Source organism: Ostrea edulis, chromosome 4, assembly GCF_947568905.1.
Source record: "Ostrea edulis chromosome 4, xbOstEdul1.1, whole genome shotgun sequence".
NCBI classification, from domain to species: domain Eukaryota; kingdom Metazoa; phylum Mollusca; class Bivalvia; order Ostreida; family Ostreidae; genus Ostrea; species Ostrea edulis.
In genome coordinates this window covers 39443209-39465263 of record NC_079167.1, presented here as the reverse complement: position 1 = coordinate 39465263, position 22055 = coordinate 39443209, and the positions used below count along the sequence as shown (strand labels likewise).

Genomic DNA, 22055 nt, shown 5'->3' with positions numbered 1-22055 from the left:
CCCTTTTGAACGTTGTTCTTTAACAATAAACGTGGGATAACAACGCACGACACTTCACTGGTTCCAAATTAGTGTCAACTTGGAGAAAATTAAGTCCATATAAGGCAAGCCAAGAATATTAGTTCCGTGTGTGGGCGTACGGGGAACTCTAGATCTGCTTTCATGTTTGATCGAATTGCATTTTGGGTTCCTACTTTGCATTAGGTAGCCTCATAACATTTTTGAAGGTGCTAGCCTGAACACACATATTGCTTTGTGTAATGTTTTCACTGCTGTGTACTTGTGTGTCTATGTTCATCTATTTTTCCATTTGCAATTTACCAGGTCATACTGTTTTGTTTTTCATAACCTTGCATAAACAACAACATATTCGTTTACTATGTATAATTATTTATTTCAAATAAACATATATACGTTTTAGCAAAACAACGCCTTTTTGAGTCAGACAGGCACGTTATGTGGGAGTTTGAACATCATGCGGAGTTGGAGTAAACTTGGGACATCCCGGGTTTTTGTTTCCTGCGCTGTGATTTTCGCCACTCACGCATGCTGTCGATCACTTCCTGATTTTCGCCACTCACGCATGCTGTCGATCACTTCCTGGACGGATTGTTTCCTTCCATGGAGAAAGCTGCACATTTTTATGTAGACCAGAAAGTGGGCTTTTCCTGGAAAATAACGGGTTCTTGTTACAACTACGTTTTTGTCTTTCGATTATAGTAGTTTTGTTTAGTGTGATTTCGTTACAGCAATAATATCATTTGTGTTTAATCAAAGTAGATATGAATTACAATATGCTACCTGGTGAAAGCAGAGGATCATTTGGTCCCTGTGATCATACGGGCATTTCAATAACTGGTCCATCAGTCACATCCATAAGGTCATTGTAGGTGTGGTCAGTTTTTTCAGGAGCAGTGACCAAAACACAACTGCAGTCAAGCATATCGGTGTTGGAAGTCCCGGAAAAGACCGCTTCTAATTTCTCTAAACTGTCAACCTGTAAAGACGAAGGTCACGATTTTAGGAAGCTGTTAGGTTTCCACAAGTAGGACATGACGTACATTCATCAATGAAAAGGAAGTAAAGTACAATTTGGATAACCCACTTTGTTGCCCTAGTTGAAGTCAATTTCCTAGAAATTGACGACTCTAGATAAACTATAAGTACCGTGTATTTTGAGCTGTTAAATTAGATGTTGCAGAAAATGAGAAAAATGCTTGAGTAAGAAATTGTTTCTTACCTTTATTAGCTTTATATCGTTTTCCAAACAGAAAGCCTCCATTAAGGTGTGATGAATATGCACCGTGACGTCATTGACATCTCCCGGGGGAAGGATGCAGAGTGTTACATCATCAGAATTTCTGCAACAATAACATAAAAATCAGTTTCAAATAAAAGTCATCAAGCAATATGAGATAATTAAAACTTGTTCTTTGAACATGATTTTTGCAGACATCAAATTTTAATGCACTACTCACGTATTCAGTAACTGGGCACATTCATAGATGCCAAATGTCGCTCGGCCCTCTTCTTTGGCCTGCACTAGTACGTCTTTAAGCATCTGTCCAGTATTTGCGGTCCTACAAAACAAAAGATCGGAATATTATTTCAAATTCCCAGAAACACAATGGTGACATGCAGTTAGTTCAAAGAGCACTTGTACGCAGATTGCATTTGTGTAACATGATGATGAAAAATACTAAAAATGTGACCTAAGACTGGGGAGTTTTTCTTGTTGTTATTCTGGTATTTGAACCAACTCGTGATTCTTTCTAGTAAACAATAAATAGGTCAACCCAGTCATGCACAGATGATGAAATCGTTGGACTGACCAAAGGGTAAAGAAAGTTCATATTGCAGACGCAGTTACCAGAATTGCGTAATATAACTTCTTGCAGTGCAGATTAAGAAAGATGCTATACAAATATTTCATAAATTTAAACCATGATCAATCTAATTAAATTTTGATTAGATGAAATAACGAAAATCAATTCAAACTTACCTTTTCTCGCTTTGCATTGTGGATTCGGAGTTCTCAGTAAAAGTCATAGTAAAATAAGTCCTATATCAATTCTAGATATATGAGGGAAAACAGATCGTGTAGGCAACGTCCTCACTGTTCGGTATATTCTTTTGTGTAATCATACACGCGAATACACAAAGGTTTAATACCAGGAAACAGGAAGGAGGAGTTAAAATGTTTTCGCGTTATTTCATTGGCTGAAAAGAACCCAATATGGCAGATGGTGTCCTTAGAAACACATCGGTTCGAAATTATTATCCTAAAATTACCTTATTCTATGTGTCCCGGAGATAATTTGATTAGAGGATACGAGATTTAAACAGTACTAGTGTTGATTTTTAATTGCAATGGCATGGTATGTGGGTGCTAAATATGTAGTATGATCGCGGAGAATTCGCAAGATGCATATTCTCCCAACCTTCGATTCGTCAACGTGATGTACTATACACGTATATTGATTCTACGTAGTGCCAACGTGTTTCGACCGAAGTCAACTCATACGAAGTTCGTACCTATCCAAAGGGTATTTCCCTGCATTACGTGTCTTGTTGGAGTATTTTTAGGCAGACTGCAACACGCCAGCGTTTACCTGTATTTAAATGTCTGGGTGGACTTCGTTATGATCTACATGCAAATACTATGAAAAAGCAAAGGAACAGATGACAAGCGTAATTTCATTGTAAAAGAGAAAACAGGACCGTGGCAATTATTAGTACATATATCATCTCCCAGCTGGTCGGTGCACAGTCTAAAAATAAAAAATCAGCACAATGAGAATCATTTGTTTATTTAAAAGTTACAAACACATTTAGGGTGTATTACAGGTAAACAGGTGACCAGCCAGGGAAGAGTCCTCGATGTTTGATAACCCCCTACTGTTCCAACTAGTATTTATGACCCCCCTTGTGAAGCTGCAAGGACTTTAAACTTAATGTGTATTGGCACAAAGAGCTGATAATCTTGGCTCGTCACTATATTATGTACAGTAGGTAGTCACAAGCTAATGCTGTTTATGAATCATCCCTGCCTGGCCACTACTGAGTCAGTGCTTTTAGTGCACTTTGAATCATCATCATTTACAAGTGAGCTTCACAGTGCCACCTGACGTAAAAGAAAAGAAATGAAGAATCGATGTTGATGACAAATTGTGTTCAATTATTCTAAATTCACCGTCTATCTTTCGTCATTTTCAATACACTTGTGCATCTCGTGATATGCATGTCGAGCATTACGACTATTCATTCAACAAGACTACTCTGTGTTTTGGAAACACAACACGGGAAGTCGGGGTCGAAGTATTGTCTAGGAGGGGTTAAATGAAACCGAGGGTGGCATATACTGTGACTTAACGACACACTGAGGAGCATTATGAATCCATTCATGTAATCCCCACCCCACCCATCCCAAGTGGTTGATTTAAAATAGATATTTTTCTCTTGCATGGTCACCACATTTTTTGTTTTGTCCCGTTTCCGTCTTAAGCTAACATAAGTTCAGCATCGAACAATGAAGGCCACAACCTGAGAGATAGAGAGTGAAATCTGTAGACACGGGTAAGGTTAGTACAACCAGAAATCTCCTGTGGTGTATCATACCTACAGGGTCAGTGGATAACCACACACCTTAATCCTGACAATATCCGTTTCTTTATCAAAAGCTGTACTCTCATTAACTCTTCAACATTGTCAGATCTTTGATGTTATTGTAAGTGAAGAAAGCGGTGTATCAAAAAGCTCGTGAGTCGTGCTTTGGAACCCAATACATCACAGCTTTAATATCGTTAATGAGGACATGCACCGGTGACTCTACACCAGACACTATTGTGAGTCAGCATTAAACAAAGATTTCCTTGCAGGTTTCTTTGGTAGGTTTTGACATGAAAAAACCGCCTAGTTTCCCTGTTTTGTCTTCAGCTTGGCCAGTTATCCGGTGCAAACTTGTAGCCATGTGAGGGTCTACACAACGGGGGGGAAAAGATCGCTCAAAACAGCCACATGCACATATTTTATTCTGATCAAAGAAAACCCAATATATTTTGACTATTTTTATGATATTTTTTTCCTTTTGATTGCTTTCATGTTTCAATGATTAAATAATCCTTTTGCGCCTTTGAAAATGTCATCTGTGCCTTTTGAATTGAAGAAACATTGTCGTAAACCTGCTGGCGTCTGTAAACCGTAACCGAGAACCAGTATTTCTTAAATACAAAAGAGTCGAGAGCAGAGCACAAGGTGTGATTTTGATAAGAATAACGTTTATTTGATATTTGGAATTGTAAAAAATTATTCGATGTATTTTGTAAATTATGTTGAAATATTACATAAATGTATTTATGAATATACACGTGTATTTTTGGTTTTAATTTTTCAAATTTGTGTCGCCTTAGTATTAATTATTCATGTACAAAGTTTCACTGCAGACACGAGAGCACAAAGTTTGACGTTTGGTGCCAATCCTAGACGCTACGCTGTATAGTAGACGAAATTATTTCTGGTGCTATTTTGGATCAAAACATTTATAGCTGAATAGACTGTTTTCGTGGAAAAGGAACTCGTCAAAAATATAGTATGGTCAACCTCGTGTAAATATCAAAGACCAGGCAGAAAGAAAAACAACTTTAAAAAACACCTTTCTTTCATAAATCAGTATTAAAAATATAGTCTATTATCTATTTAACAAGAGCGTCATTGAATTTCCATGGAAGTTGTTGAAAATGTAAAAATATGTTTTATAACTGAGAAAGACAAGTGTAAAAAGCTGGTGTTACTTAAGCAGGTTTATAAAACAATGTGTGGAAAAAGGCACAGCAAAGACACACCTGAACGTGATGTACAAGCATCCGCTCAGCACAGTAGCATGTGTGACACCGACACGTGATACAGCGTTCAAGAATATTTCTACATGTAACAATTACTTTTTTTTCATTTCAGGAGTTTATTGAAGACTAGAAGAGACACCGGATCTTAAAAGAGAGTTTACACCCATCTCAACATCTCGAAATTACATGTAATTTTGCAAAAATACTCATTCAATATTTGTTTTTCATTGTAAAACAAAATTCAGATCTTTCTATATCTGCATCCGGACGGAATCAATATTTACGGGTAAAACCTGATTATATAAGGTTGTATTGTTCTGGGATTGTATCTGATAAACAAAAGGTTTTGGAAAAGTCTCTGTCGATGTTCAATCTCATCTGTTCATTGATTTTAGATTATGGAAGACGTGTTAATTTTCATTTATCAAGGTGCGTCTCTGTTAAAACTGTAAAACAAAACGTTAATTGGTGGTGGCACAGTGGATTTTAACTGTTATTGATCATTTATCAGTATGACTAGGATGACTCTCGCCCATTTGTAGTAATTAAACAGGTTTCGTGGACCGTAATTAGTGGGGAAAGGGGATGAAATGGAAACAAAGTCAGTGGGGGTGGGGGCCACCTCCCCTTTGACCTGGGCTTTCCTTAAATCTTAGTTTTCGCGACTGAAATCCTTTTGCTTTCAATGGTTTCGCCCCCAGCCTTAGTTATGATAACTGCAAAGGGCATTCCATTAATTTTGCAATTTCCAGTCATTCATTTATTTTTGGGCATCTTATTTTCAAGAAATATAAGGATTCCTGGATCCGCCAATTTTATTTTGAGGTTATGGTTGAACTTATTTTAAGTTGAAAATATTACAATTGAACTATAAAAAAAATCTAGGCATTCAAAAAAAATCCCGCTTTGCTAAAATTGAATGCCTCATGTTGTGCAAGTTACGCAAGGGAATTCCAAAGATCATAAAATTCTAGCATGTGAGGGAAATATCACGCGGATACGGAGAGAGTACATCGGAGATTCCTCTCACATTCTAGCTAATCTGAGGAAATGCGTAAAAATCTTATGCTTGTAGGTATTGAATATAGATGACGACATGAGAGATTTATTTCTAACATCGTCTGTAGTATAGGTACATGTCCTCAAACTCTCATGACGGGGTTGGGTAAATCATTATTACAAATGCAGAGGTGAAATCCATTAAACTTAGTACCATTTTATAAATAGAATTACATTAATGTTGCGACAAAAATATTTGACTTGCGGCTATTGTACTGACGAGCTTGGTCTTTGTAGAGGAGCTATTTTTAAATCTAGATTATACAGATTGATTTTGCCTGAGAAATGGGCGTTGTTTTTCTGAGCTTCTTTGTGTGGGAGAAGTAAGAGTAGCGGCTTGTTTTCGTTAACTGACTACACACACAAAAAAATTAAATGCATGAACATGTTAATCTGAATTTATCTTATTTCGATAAGGTCACATGAAATCCCACGCTTGCATGATGCATGGTACTTTCCGCCCAGCGTTTTAATGTACAATTCATTGCACACATGTGTGTACGATACATAGGTACATGCATTTAATGAAAATGATGTCAATGTGCTGGTTTTTTTCGACGATTTTTAAAAAGGAAATATATAGTCCTAGATAGATATGAATATGACCAGTATAGATACATTGTTCATTAAGAGTAGGTATGACCAGAGCTGGCTTACGTTTTGGAATAGAATAAATACATTTTACATTTCTAGGGGTTAAGTTATTTCTAAATATTTATTATCGACATATCCGCTTTCTTGACAATAAAAATTACTGCAATTCACTGTATAGTATATCAAAGTATCCCCGCCAGGAATCGTACCATAGCTTGGCACGTCTGGCTCCTATTGTAATATGTACCTATTACCATCAGTAGATTCAAGTTTTTGTTGGGAAAACGGTACCGATACTTCTACGAAAACACGTATCTTATGAATATTTAGATAAAGTGCTATGTATACTGTTTGTCAGCAATGTACAGCTTAGTCAGTAAGTTTTCATGGAAGTGCAGGCTTAATCACGTCGTACTATTCCACGCCAACAGCCCTAGCTGTGGAATGCTAAAAGTATGCGAGCTATGCCAGGCATTTAATTCACTCCCGTACAAATCACCTGTGCAGCAAAACAGACAATTGCAAGAATTTTAAAATTCGCTTCGTATCGAACAGGACATTCCTTGTAGTATTCGCGATATTTAAAGGGGATACACCCTTTGCGATCTTGCATGTGTAGAATGCTGGCGACCTTGATAATCTGTAGATTTCCTTGTTAATTAATTTTCACACCACATTAAGGGGAAACTTTTCTTAAAAGAATAATATTCCAGGAAACGCTGTACACACACATTTATAGGTTACGATCAACAACCTTACAGCCCACATTAGTGAAACTCTACTTGAGTTCCCGGAAAACAGTCGTCCTCGGAAATCTGCGATATTTACTTGATGCCATATTTCGGGTTTCCAAGTACATTTTGCTCACGATAAACAGAAGTCTGATCAATTCTTCACCGATTATCACGGGGATGACGATAAACAGCAGCAGTTAGCACATTATACATGTAAATCTTTTTTTCTCTCCTATCACACCATTATATACAAGTACATGTAATTCGCTGCATGAAGAAGGGTTCGATTCGAGTACGTTGTTAAGGATAGTTCGTTGTTTTGAAGCATGTCTGGCCGGGATCACAGTCAAGGTCACTGGCCGAGGTGGCTCGGTGTAGAGGAGTGAATAGTTGTAAAGGGACGTACCTATAATGATACTGAGATATTGAAATTGATGAACTCTATGTAGATTTCGAATTAGTGCACATGACCTTCGAATTGAAAGAGGAAGATATGAATTTACAAAAACCAATTCTGGCCAGAAGATCTCTTTAGAAAGAAACAAAAGAATATGTGAATTATGTAACCTTAATTGTGTTGAAGATGAATTTCATTTCCTTACTGATTGTCCATTCTATGCTGAAGAGAGAAATATGTTTTTTAATGGTATATACAAGCTCAACAAAATTTTTATCTATCTAACAAATAAGGACAAATTTACTTGGTTGATGATTAATGAAGACAAACCAGTAATTGTCAAATTGAGTGAATATTTAGTGCAAACTTTCAGAAAAAGAAGTGATGCTTTAAAGCTGCAAAAATCATTATAGTTTATTATTAATATATTGGTATAATACTGATACTGTCCATTTACTTGTATATACACATGATTAGCAATTCATATATGTATGTACTTGTTTCCCCAACATGCTGCATCCACATGCAGTTTGCAGTCTATGTAACCTGTAGTTAATGTTGTAAACTTTCTTTCTTTTTTGAATTTCCTTCTTTATAAACTGTCTTACTGTTATGCCCTCTGGGCCCAAAATTGGAATAAACTGAACTGAATTACATATCTGCATGCGCTAGTTAACTGCTACATTGTACAACGTGTTACAACAAACAAATCTATCTTAGAATTAGGCCTCGTTGAACAGAGAATGCTACAATTTGGCCAAGTTTAGCTGTCCACTCGGAAACAAAAAATCCATATTAACCTTTCCACGAAATTTTTCATGTTAACCCGGATTTGCACAATTCATTATCAGTCACCATTTGTTTGCTTTGTGGTTTGTTTGGTTTTTTTTTCTTTTTGTTTTGGTTTGGGTTTGTTTTTTTTTTTTTGGTTGTTGTTGTTGTTTGTTGGATTTTTTGGGTTTTTATTTAATTTAATTTTATTTCTTTGGTTTTTGGTGACTAGTCACAAGAAAAATCCTGTGTATTACATAACCATGAGAATATTTCCTGCTCTATTTCACATGATACTCGGAAGCCGAGTGACGTTATATGTCACTGTAAGGAGTTTTTTTTTGGTTGTTTTTTTTTTGCTTTGTTTTGTTTGTACCAGATATATGTAATTTCAGAGTTTTGGGGGTCCATACTTACGTAAATATATATACTTCAAATACACGTGCGCAAGTATTGCATGTTGATTTATTCATGTTACACCCAGGCCAGCTAACTGATTTGTACCTACCTAGCAATCTGTGTTTACCTGTAATAGATACTAGTAACTAGCGTCAGAGTTTTGAGCTCCTCCGGATAAACCGTGCGCGGATCTAAGGAATCCTGTTGCACAAGCGTCAGCGATTGCCGGATCAACCGTGCGCGGATCTAGAGGAAGGGGGTGTCAGGACTTCACCTCTTATTTAAGATGCAAGAAAAAGTTTAAAAATTCGGACCCTTTGCCAAGAAAAGTTTCCGTGGTGTACCATTCTCGGTAGCAGTGAAGCATTGCGCGTGAAGTTCATTTTATGTCGCAAGGTGATGGCATCCATTTTTCTGCTCTTATCTATCTATTCATTTTGTACATCTAAAAAATCATTGAAGAAATTTAATTCAGGCAAAATAAAGGCAGATCTGTCAGATGAAATCAAAATTGGAAACACGAAAGCCTGGTAGATTATTCACCTTTAGAAGTTGACGGGGAAACGTAGAGTTGACATGCAGTTAAAAAAAAAACTAATAAATAATATGGCGTAGTTCGGCTAGTGACCTTGTGACGAACAACAAGCAGGTGAAGCTCTGATACGGACTTTAAACAATCTGGGGACCAAACTTCTTAACGGAGATTGTCGCCTTCTTGTGTAGGATATAAAAAGCACTGATTTCTTTCACCTGAGGCTATTGGGAAAGAACAACTGCACGTTGTACGACTTAAAAATAGCGCACTTGATGGCTTAAAATAGCATCAGCAGACCTAAAATAGTTTGCTTTTCGATTTAGAAACTCATTAGATTTCGAGATATCCATAGAGAACAGCGTAACCACAAAACTGAAAATCAATGTGTATACCAGTAATCTTGAAACACTGTCATTTTGCCAATAGCATGCATTTTTAGAATTTCAGAGTAGTGCAGTTGCTTGTGGGATTTGATATTTCACTGCACATTTTTCGGCATTACATTTCCAAGATGATAAAGCCAAGTAAAGTTTATCATTGATTTTCTGAATATCGGAGAAGTAAATTTCGTATGGGTAAAGTTTGGTGCCTCCTTCCGCCATCATATATATAAAGGACACTAGTGGATGACTGCAAAAGATTTTTGACAGTCCGGTTGGTGTTCAAAGAAAGGTCAACGCCTCCTGAATGATGACATTACAACATCGATCACATAGATCAACGCTGAGCAGCGAACACTGGAGTGAATCAGGTCAGCGATCTGTAGAGCGTGCGAGTTCACTGCTCTCAGAACCTACTACATGTAATCAGACCACGGATGTCTAATCAGACCGCGGATGCCTAACCTAATTAATGTTTTGCTTGATTTCATATCATATCTCTTGCCGACATTGATATTTCCATAGATTGGAATATATCAATCCAAATAAATTTGACATCTCGATGGTTTTTTGTGACAATGATTATATGAATTACGATTTTGTAAAATGATTTTTATAGTTCCTCAATGAAATATAATGATTTAAGGACCACTTAGAAACATTTTTTAATAACCGCGGCTGAATAACTTTTCGGAAAATAATGGGAAGCATTCACAATTTTAATTGAATGCCGCCTCGTTTTCCAAAATGCAAGTATGTACAAAAAATACTCGAAGAGGGAATGAATTAAAAAGAATTGTTAAAAATCTGAAATTTTCTGAAGAGGAAGTGTGACAGTTGCGGAAATTGAATCTAATACTGATGCGAGTGAAAGCCAGGGATAGTAACTGATACAATGGCTGAATTTTTTTCTTTGACTGGATCCGCCCCTTTTGTTCCTTTGAAAAATCATCACATTATACATATCATCAGTAATGGTTGTGTACCTCAATATAATCTACAGTATATCTTCAAAATACGGCATAGCATATATCTTAAAATATTTCAGTTATCAAACTCAATCTTGTATGAATGATAGGCTTTATCTGTTGTTCATTGCCCTCAGTGTGTTGTTCATCAGGTACGATAGGTTTGAGACGCGTGGGTCTACTTCTGCATTATTATCTAGTTCTTACAGCATCGTTCTAGTTCCAGTCAGTTTCTGTCGGTGTGTTGCCTCTGTGGAAGACGAGAGCGAGTTGGTGGATATAGAATTCATACGGTGTCTTGAGCGTCCAAACCCAATTTTCCAGACAAAGACACATCTATATCTGGTTCATGACCTATATCTATACTTTGTATTCTAGTTTTAGCTTATTGCAACAATGAGGGTCAGACCAATAGAGGTGCTGTTGTTGAAATGACCTGACATTTTACAGAAAACGCCTTATATAATTCATATATTTTAAAATGTTAGACCTATTGTACAATATAGGATAGTGTGAAAACTGTGTGTAATAGATAGATGTTCGAAAAATATGTAACAAATTGATTTAAGCGTTTACAGGTGGCCAGTGTTAATGATGCATACTGCAGTATTTCATGCCAAACCAGTTTTATGTCACGTGCTTTTAAACATAGTATATTTCGGGACATTTACAATGTTTTGCTTTCAATATCTTTACCGATTATAGTGATAGCCATTTTCTCATGAATGCGAAGCAGATATGACCAATGTACTTATGAACCTTGATAAATACTGTACGTCTATTTCAGCAACTGGAAATGTAAAAGAATGAATTCAAATTTTGAAAATACACGAGGGTATGAACTGCAATGCTTAACATCAGCCTACTTTTCACGTTGGCGCTTCGTGAAATCATCGTAGTCCATGCCCTCGTGTATTTTTTTTTTTAAATGAAATTTATTTCTTGTCCAATTTGAAATATCTTTAATTCTGAACCCAATGTAAAAATAAACTTTTTTGTTATATGTTTTAAATTGGTAACAGGTGCCAGACATATTTCCGGTTTAATAGAACATGACCTTGCTGTTGTCTATGTGGTTGTAAATAAAAACTAAATGGAATCACGGGTATTCTCGCTGGAGTCAATCTTACACCGACTGCATTAGGCAGCGACTAGTCCTTCACCAAACACCTGCACCAGAAATGAAAGTCACAGGTTTTTCGAATGTCGTATTGTAATTTTTTAATTTACATCCACCTACTAAATTCAATTTTTATTTTTTTTTTGCAATATTTTGAATTCTTTCATCACGCATTTCCAAAATCAATTCAATTTAATTTTACAACACTAAACATTATAACAATCTGTAAAATGTGACCTCGTATTTTAAGATAAAATTTCTTATCGAATAATTGTACAGTATTTCGGTCTGCATAATCCTGACTTCTTAGCGTTTGTTTATTAAGCATAACCTTGTTTCCCAAACATTTTGGGAAGACATAGTTGTCATATTGTAATTCCCATCCGGCAAGAGAGGTCCCACGGCGCGGTAGGCGTTAGCACGATTAAGAATCCTCAACGTCACCGACCCGAACGCCATGTATAGGGCTTTTTTTTTAACATTTCACCTACATTTAGTTCTGTTTTTATACGATTAAACTTAATTTTTAAATACGTAAAGCATCAAACAAACAACAAAATGTATTTGTTCAAAAGTTGTTGACAATGTAATCTTTCAAAACATGCAAACAGTTATTCCACGCTGTTTTTTCTCCCTCTATCATCAAAAACATAAAAAAAACGAGACACCATTTATTATATCGATTTCAGCCTACTTGTTTCCAACTTCCTAGAAAACAGCGAAATGTCATCACATGCACAAACAACTTTTTTTTTTCGCGCCAAAGAAGAAAAGGTTGAGTGTGGATCGATGAGGTCTTCCACACGATCACTTCCATATAAGGAAATAGCACCATCCCGCGTTGCGGAGCCTGACTGGTTGTCTATTTTTTGAGGACATTTATCAGCAGGACACGGTGAATATTGATGTGCCATCTCGTGTGATGAACTTTTAATTCCTCAGTGCTTGCACCGTTAGATAAGAGCACACGAGCACGGTTAAAGTGCACGTTACGGTTCACTAGCAAACAGTCGATCGAGGTTCCTCTCTCAGTGCACTGCAACTTATTTACCTATTTCAATACAAGACATTTATTCATGCTTTATTAATTCATTACAGGTGTTTTAATTGTATACAGTAGACTGGTACAGGCATTCATTGTTCCCATACCTTGTTGAACTTACTGTTCTTAATAGTACACAATTCCCCTGTTTCCGCCTAAAATTCACTGGTTTGTTCACATGCCGAAACAATAGCTACACGTTACAGTATATCTACGAACACTTCGTGACCTTAAAACACCGGAACTTTGATCACGGTACGGTAAGTCCCTCATCAAAGGTGAGAGGAAGCAAACTCAACATTAAGTCGCAGCCACAAATCGTCTGAAGGTATCAAATTCCTTCGTGTTCATTCAAGTATCTACGGGTGCTTTTTCCCACAAAGACACGCTGTCTTCAGTCAGTTGCATTCCGGCGACAACTGGAAGAATTTGATCAAGGTGAAGTAAAAGTGTCACCCGGTGCGAAAACTCTTCATTTCTGATAATCATATCATTATCATAACCATTAGTGCAGGAGACTAGAGTGCATTAATTATGAAGATGAGCTCTACTAGTACCGCGGTTCTAATGATTCAACTACAGGTCTCCTCAGTCCGGTCTTCCATAGTCTAGACGACAGTCTCTGAACTTTCTTCCATGATATGCATATACATTTTTCGAAAAAGATTTCATCAGGTGCACCGATGTGCTGAATTATCTTTGCTAATTTGAGATAAACTAAAATATTCCTTCACGATGTGTCGTAAAATTTAATAAATATATGCCGACTTCATTTCTCCCCGTGTCTTCTCCAGTCAGAGATATTTTCATTTGCCGATTCCAGACTTTTGTATTCATGTCATGGATTGGTAGTTCGAGAATGTGATATTTACAATACATGTCACATGTACATACCGCATTCGGGTAGCTGTGAATAGCTACAGCTACATGTATGTGTCTAGCCATTGCTGAAAGAGAAAAATTTCATTTGCCCTTTTATCAGTATAGGGCTGCGACTAAATCAGAAATCTGGTCAATAGGGGAGGAAAACACCTCACCCTACCTAGAAAAATATCATTTTCTGTCACATTGATCAGACCAAGCCCAGGGTGTTTCACTTTTTAAAAATATTGAACCAATCAGAGGATTTCCTCTGGGGGAAACCCCCCCCCCCCCCCCCACCCCTGCTTACCCAAGATCCAACTTCAACTAAAAATTAAGATCGTATCACTGTAATATACAAACAACTCATTCATTTCTTAAAACATAAGATTTATTACCATTTTTCAACAACAATAATTTCATTGTTTTTCTCACAAGTACAATGTACCGAATAGTCTAATGTCATTAGTACTGAAAATCAGTATTGTTAAAGTTCCATGTGCATACAAAATACTAGTATGCAAAATCAACAATCCCGTTAGTACAAATCTTGAAATGCGAACTCTCTTGTTTCCACAGACGAATTGCATGTACTCCAAGAATGTCCAGTGGAGTTGTCACATGTACTGAACTCTTGTTGAAGGAACACGTGCTCTTTTGGCGCAAGTCTTCTCGCTCTAAGGATCGACGTAGATTCAATCCGTGCAGACGTCGCTGCCAGTACGAGGGTTCACGTGCAGTATGATGAATTAAGATTACTCAGAATGGGCTGCTGAGAATCACGAGAAACAGTTCGCTGCACTACGTCACTCCGGCAAGGTTATCACAGGGAAAGGTTCGATTTCGTTCTTCATGATGTAATCGAAGAAGTCTGCCAGCATCGATTCGGATGATGACATTTTGTCTGCATTCTGAAAAGACAAAGAGGAAAACACATAAGAATTTTGCTCCAGAATTCCGAACATTCGTAGATGGTATTTCAAATGGGTGCGATTAGAGCTGTGCAATTTAAATAGTAAACGTACCTTAACAAGTATGCAAGACAGGTCATCGGGTTCGTTGTTGTTCTGTTCACCCTTAGACGCCAGGATGTGGCGGACTTTGTCCTCGCTGTCCACTTTCAGCAGAGGAATATCATTTTCCCAACAGTAGGCCTCTACCAGTTTGTGTTGAATGCTGATGAGGACGTCATCCGATTTGTTCTCTAGCAGGAGACAAAGAGCCACGTTGTCAGCCTCCTCGCCGAGGAACTCAGCGCTAGGCATGGCCCCAAGAACCAGTCTTCTGTCTATTGCAGCCATGCTGACGACGTCTTTCACGGCCTCGCCGATTTTGGTCATGTAACATCTGCAAGGTTAACAAAGAACACGTGAATGTCAACTCGTAACACTCAGTCTGAATGCGAAAACTATTGTACAAAAAATATATAAAAACGCAAACGAAAAATGGTGCTTACCTGTCCTTATGAGCCATTTTTGATGCAAGTAAATCCGTAATAGTCATAATTAATTCCTTTGTATTGTGTAATAAATCCCAAGAATCGTAGTATGCGTGTAGCAGTATCGGTGTCTATCCTGAACATGTGTTCTATACAAAGCGACCGTGGCTTATATACCGTCGGCGAAAAGTAGGCGGAGCTAACGGGTTCTACGCTTTCCGATTGCCGTGTCTTCGTCCTACATACTGGTTGTTGACCTGAATTGATCCCGTACAGAAGAAAATGCCCATCGGAGTAAATGAACCTGGAAGAATACAGGTTGTTGACTTATTTTATGTTAAATTTCGTAAAAGAAAGAATAATGTTAATATGACCTAGTAACCCACAAGTTAATGCTTTCTTATACCTTGCATGAGGTCATGCAGAATGGTTTCAAATTGTATCGGACTTTGACTTGTTGTGTATGGATTCAAAGAATAGTGGTACCGGATATTTGCGATTTCTGAAGTACAGGTTTCCACACGGCTTATCGTAGCGGTTTAAAGGTTTTATTAGTACATTCACTAAATAGATGAATATGTAAAACACTCGAGTCGATGCCGTAAGTGATAAGCTGGTGTACATTGTGTAATGAATAATCGTCGACCGAATGAACAATTTGTAAAAAACTGATTGATTGCTATCTCTCTTTGGTATGATTTATTTTCTATGTACTGTTCGAGGTCAAATGAAAGGTAATGAAGAGAAATGGAAGCATTAGATAATATTTGTGTCACGTATAATTCGATGATTCAGAGTGTGTCTGTATTGCCGCGAACAAGCTGAGTATTTAGATTTCTTTGTTTTACACTTTCTCTCTAATGTTGTAAAGATAAAATGACGAATCAATTTGCATATTGGTTTGACTTACAGCAAGTACATAGATTAATTACAGGTACTGTAGATATTCACTTCCACTGCGTTATCGTTCTGATAGATACGCAATATCCTAATACTGGTGCAATTGTTTGTCCGTCATTAATTGAAGGTCAGGTTATGATGGTGGCGTAGTAAATATTTACTTGTAAATATGTGTACAATGTGTTAGAATTTAAAATGTTGCAGAGAATTAACCATCGCTGTAGAATAAATGCATAAGTCGAAAAATATTGAGAATTTCACCTCAAGCAATTGGCAGTACACTTTCATGTAATATAGCAATTTAATATTATCAAACTAAGAGGAAAATCGAAGGTTGTTTGGCTTTGTTACTTGTAGTGCACTAGCTCGAACCTTTCCTAGCGGTTCGGACGTTGATACGGGGTTATGTTCTTGATAAGAACTAAATGATTTCACCTAGCCTGATTCACTTCATGGTTTAGTAACCTTCCAGCAGACCACAAACAACGAGTACGATAATACCCAGATTGAGGTCTGCTGTTGGTACACTGTGCCAGGCCATGATTCATTTTGTTTTTGTCGGAACTGACTTATTTTTACCTTACGCCGTACCAAGTGTATCGCGTACCTGGACCTTGCATGTTGTACTTTGGCAATGTACCAGGGCCAGTACTGGGATCAGGGTACCAGGCCTGTACTCTCGCGACTGGCGATAGTAACGGGGAAATAACGGGATGTAAACATTTGGTAACCATTGCCTGACTAGCACGCAGCGGGGTCAACCTGTTCACCTGATTTGTTCACCTGACGATACATGTATATCTGAAGTGGCGAGCATGACACGGATATATGAATGAAACATAATCATACGTCAGGGGACTCATGCCGTAAACTGTATATATAACAACATGATTCACATATAAATGATTGCCCATTGTCTTTGAATCAATCATTGTTCCCATTGAGAAGTCTGAATTTACAATGTAAATGTTCTAAATACAAATTTAAACGTTCATTCATTATTTTCAACACTTTCAATGTCTCCACCCAAAATCGTCTGTATCGTAAGGTGACAAGCAGAGTACTTTATGAACTCCCACGGGCGGGTACCGGAAACGGAAGGATGCAATGATAAACAGATACCAAATCTGAAAGCTACCCCCAAGTTTCCAATATGGTAGGTTTTTTATAGGTACATGGAACAAATTAGCTCTTGGAAGGTCATAGATTTATTGTTCTGGGTATTTTGTTGTTTACATCATTTGCAAAATACACCTATGTAATTCTAAGCATCGATAGAAATGTTCCACGAACAGCAAGGCTGACATAAACAGAGGTGCTGTTAATGAGAAAAATTATTTATCTGAATTCCAAATTCAGTATTATAATAGTAGTTACTATATTTAGTCTTATCATTGATTGCGGATATGACAGGGATTTTTATGACAATCGGAAGTTATTACATGTGATCTTTGGTATCATCGGCCATGTACAGCCATGCGGAAATGAAATATCAAAGTTACTCATAATCAAAAGGGGGAAAACACGACACAAAGCACCATCATACAAAGGGGGAAACACGATACAACGCACCATCACATCTTTTAGAGATAGAACTGTTTTTGGCTTTAATACACTGAAATTTAGAGAATTAATGACAACATGAAACTTTAAAACATAAAAAAAATTATGTATATGTTTATTTCTGAAAATCCAGGAGTTAGTCTGCTGTCCTCCCTATTATGTATATTTATCAGATTCCTGAATCTCTTTGTAATAGTTTTGTATGCATTATGTCGTCACCTCTATTTTGTGCTTATAAACATTTATGTGCATGTATTATTTATATAATTGTACCCTTAGCAATGTTGTTTATATGATTATAAAATCATACTTAAGTGAATGGTTTGAGTAAATAAATGAAATAAAATGCAAACAGAAAATTGTAGACTAGCTAGATGATTATTTTGACTACGAATTACTCCGTTTACCTGATCGAGATATATGGCTCACCGCGGGTGTGACTAGTCGACAGGGGATGCTTTCTCCTCTTGGGCGTTTGGTCGCACGCACCCATGGTGTTTTCAGAGGTCCGTGATTGCCCCTACTCTAATTAAATTTTGTATTCTTTAAAGGATTGACTGCAGTTTGTTATCTTCATTTGGAATTTTATATATACAAATGTTTGCCCTTTTTGCATAGCTAGACTTTCAAATTGAATACCTCTTGGCATAAAAAAAACAACCTTACTTTGACGTCAGAAAATTACAGTTATTGGAGAATCCCTTTGAAGCTGCAGACCGTTTGGTTCCTGACGTAATTCGCGTTTACTGGATAGTATGCATCAAAGTGCGCCTCGCTTGCCTACTTCTGTCGCCATTGTTTATATATCTATAGGGCACCAGGTATTATCGCTACGAAGCATTGTTTTTTTTGGGGTTGTTTTTTTTTCAAAATTTTGTTAAACTACCCATCAAAACATGTTTAGTCGCTCTTGTTATTTTTATTTTCAGCCAAAGAAAAACATCAAGCAAATATTAAAAAAAAATGCTGTATTTAATGAAAAAAAAATCATAGATGTGAAGATTACTTGAGTGCTGTTTTCAATAGCTAATATCCATTCGGTTTAAAGTGACAATTCATGTTCGTCGTATTTCTGTTATATGTTCATATATACTCCCACACTGCTAAGAATTGAAAAAAAGTTGCTATTAGAAAAATATTCACTGGTATTAACCGACTGTCCGTTACTACAGTAACCGTCATCCAACATGTCAACACCAGGAAAAAGTATGAAATCCTCAGGTCGAAAAATAAGCTTAGGTCTTTGAGTCTCGAGCTTTAATACACAACATAGTAAGCAAAATATGGAGAGTTACCATGTTATAAAAACGCCCAAAAATTAAACGCGGACTGTGTTTCAAAACTTGATGAACAGGGCTAGGGCTTAGAAATAAATGTCGGTTACTTTATTTACTGATGTCACTTATTCTGTGAATAAAATCTCAGATGTGAGTGAAAATTCCATGACGGAATCGATAGATGAGGATTTGAAATGAAGAAAGTATCACAGTATGACCAACTGATCGAGAATGTTTTGTCACACACATAAATTATTATCATAGTGTATATTTTTCTTCAGAAAAGGTGTAAATGAATCGGGTTTGAAAGCGTTAATTTTTTTGTTATGCGTCTATGATTTACAAATCGTTTACATTTTGAAACACATTGATGTTCTCGCTGCCCGTTTCTTGAAATGGTGTTTGAAAGAAGCAGTACACTCGATATTTATTTATTTATTACATTTCTTTGTATTGGGATAGCTTTCTCTCGATATCCTTCGAAAATATTTTTTTTCCATTTTCAGTTTAATCAAAATCAAATGTCTAATGTATTTTTTAATGTTCAACCAAATTTTGATGGTCAAAATTTGCTTTGATAAGTTCTAAATTTCGGTTGACTGGTCCAAGATTGCCTGTTGACAAATGTTACTATATTCACCATAATAACATTAATATACATCTACAAACGAATGGTGTGCGACCATTTCAGCAGTAAATGGTATCTTTGTAGTCAAACATACAGTAGCTACCGACATCGAATTCTTTAGTATCTGGCATCATAACATTTTAAAACATAGCCGTGTAAATAGCTGAATGTAAATAGTCACGAATATAAACGATTTCTAATTCTGAAATATTACGTATAATGTAAGACCTATCATATTTAGTGTAGAGAACAAGTGTATTTTTGATAACTGGTTAGGAGGTTTATGGTATTGTTTATTTACCAAGAACCATGCAGTTTCACATGTTTGAAGTATAACGTATTTAAATAGTGACGATAATTTGTAAAATATCATAATTAATACGGAATATGTGTGTGCGTATGGGTGGGTGGGTGCGTGCGTGCGTGTGTATCTGTATCAACTCCAGCACCCACCAAAGCAAATCCATTTGGATGTACATGTATCCCTACAGCTTTAATGCATACACGTAACATCATTATAGAATACATGTATGTTTTAAAATCTCTCATTTTAATTCTGATCTGGAGAATTACGTTTCATGCACATGCCTGTAATTAATTTATCAAATGTTCTAGAACACGTGTTCTATGTTATGACTTAAATTAAAGCCACTACCATTGGTTACTATTTATATCATTCAACCTGTAAAACAGATATTCAAACAAAGCACGACCTTCCTCATTCGAAGGCTTTTCTTTGCCACATTTACACCCCCTCCCACCCACAGTTTGCCCAAAATTACGATATTGTTTTAGTTATGAAAGTATCATGTGCTTTTACTAATATATATATTTTTTGGTTTATTACAGATGAAGTTGAAATGAAAACTGTAACATATTTGTACGTTTAATAAATGCGAGCATATAAGCGCTTCTTTCTCTTAACATGTGTGTTGTTATGTTGTAAATAATTTATGTTTGTTTGAGTGGAACGAATTATAACATAACTTCTTTCTCCACTATTTATGATGAGAATTGATACCGTGCACGACAGAGACACTACAGAATTGTGCGATTGATTTAGTGTTGTTAATCTAACATTTGAACATCTCCGTCTTTCATTTCATTGTATTTCCAAACTGTTTCATTTGTATTTAGATATTAAAAGAAGTAAACTCCTTTCAAAGGTCTTGTGTACAATCCACTCGAGACTATCGACAATGTGCAGAAGATTGATATTTTCAATTCAAACAATACTTTACTATGCATCATTCTGGCTGCAGTTGATCTGATGTTCCATTGTTTACTGCTGGGAAGCTACAGAATTGAAAACGTAAATGGATTGAAGATCAGACATCGTCTATGTAAGTCTACTCCGTGAAAGGACAGATATACTAATGTTGTTTCGCTCTCTGAAAATAATTCTTGTAGACTCTCAAGAGGCATAGTGGCGATTTCATGAAACACCCTGTAGCTTATGTTAAATGAACCAGATGATTCGATCAACATCTCACTACCCCCACATCGAGTGGGAACAAAGATGTATGTTTAACAAATACGGCGTTGTATGCAGGTGCCCCCTCGAACTTTGCAAGACTAATAAACAAAGTGTTCTACTCTATTCCTTGGCTTTTGCCTACACATATACTCCTATGAAGATTCATTACGATGACCCGGTATGTCTTTGGGCTCATTTTCCCCATCATCCTACACTTTGTTATCGAGAATTAAAATATCTATGATGTTTTGTTAGGAGTAAATCTCCACCGTGTAGTCTATACCCGAGTTTGATAAATTGTTCAGAATTTTAAAGTACAACATTAATTGATGTACTCTATACAGTTTGGTATCAAAATCTGAAAGCATTGTAAATTTCGCGATACTATCTACTCATAGTTGTTCTTTTTGCATGATACATAGATTGAGATAAAATTGAGCTCAACTAAGTTTTTGGTTATCAAAATTATGATTGATATTCAAACCCACCACCAGACACCAAATAGACAGTGTCATCGATAGTTCTCACCAAAAGACAGAGTTATTGAGAATCCTCGCCATCACCAGACACCGAAAGACAGAGTTGTTGAAAATCCTACAAGTACTAGTTACCAGTTTAGTTGGGGTGGGGGTGGGGGTGGCGGTTACAGTTATTTTGTCTTCAGGTTTAGGAGATGTTAGAAAATGTAAAAGCACAAGTAATGATAATTTATTAGCTAAAATATTTGATCATCGATTACCAAAATTTTCACTTTGATTGTATATAATGTACTTTTGTTCATATTCAATAAATAATGAGATATAAATCAAAATGTGTTTCTTGTTGTCCCCCGTGTCATGGGTAATTGATGACCTTGAAGGTTTATTGAAGCATAAATTGTGTCAACCGCCTCCTCCGCGCTCAGCAATTATTCATTTTGTGACGTCACGAATGTCTGCGACACTAAAGTGCAGGTATACATTTTCTTTCTTATATAAAAAGTGCAAGAAAAACATATTTACATTGTAAAGCAGAAGTACATCTCGCTAATCTAGTGATAATAGGACAAATGAATAAATGTTTATTGTGTGA

General features: G+C 36.5%; 2 protein-coding genes across 3 annotated transcripts; both read right to left on the bottom strand.

Moving 5' to 3' along the window:
• Positions 1-373: 373 nt before the first annotated feature.
• LOC125671724 (growth arrest and DNA damage-inducible protein GADD45 gamma-like) lies at positions 374-3737 on the bottom strand. Its single transcript, XM_048907591.2, has 5 exons — positions 2003-3737; positions 1479-1580; positions 1241-1361; positions 802-997; positions 374-668 (listed from the first exon to the last, which is right to left on the bottom strand). Exons 1-4 carry the CDS (start codon positions 2047-2049, stop codon positions 836-838), a joined length of 432 nt encoding a protein of 143 aa, XP_048763548.1. The 5' UTR covers positions 2050-3737; the 3' UTR covers positions 374-668; positions 802-835.
• A 10337-nt stretch (positions 3738-14074) lies between these two features.
• Positions 14075-20425, bottom strand: LOC125671723 (growth arrest and DNA damage-inducible protein GADD45 alpha-like). 2 transcript variants are annotated; one of them, XM_048907590.2, is made up of 3 exons: positions 15158-20425; positions 14727-15048; positions 14075-14612 (listed from the first exon to the last, which is right to left on the bottom strand). In XM_048907590.2, exons 1-3 carry the CDS (start codon positions 15202-15204, stop codon positions 14508-14510), a joined length of 474 nt encoding a protein of 157 aa, XP_048763547.1. In that variant the 5' UTR covers positions 15205-20425; the 3' UTR covers positions 14075-14507. The 2 variants fall into 2 exon arrangements, with proteins under 2 accessions (XP_048763547.1, XP_056018581.1); XM_056162606.1 differs by having other exon boundaries at positions 14075-15048; positions 15158-15280.
• Positions 20426-22055: the final 1630 nt, after the last annotated feature.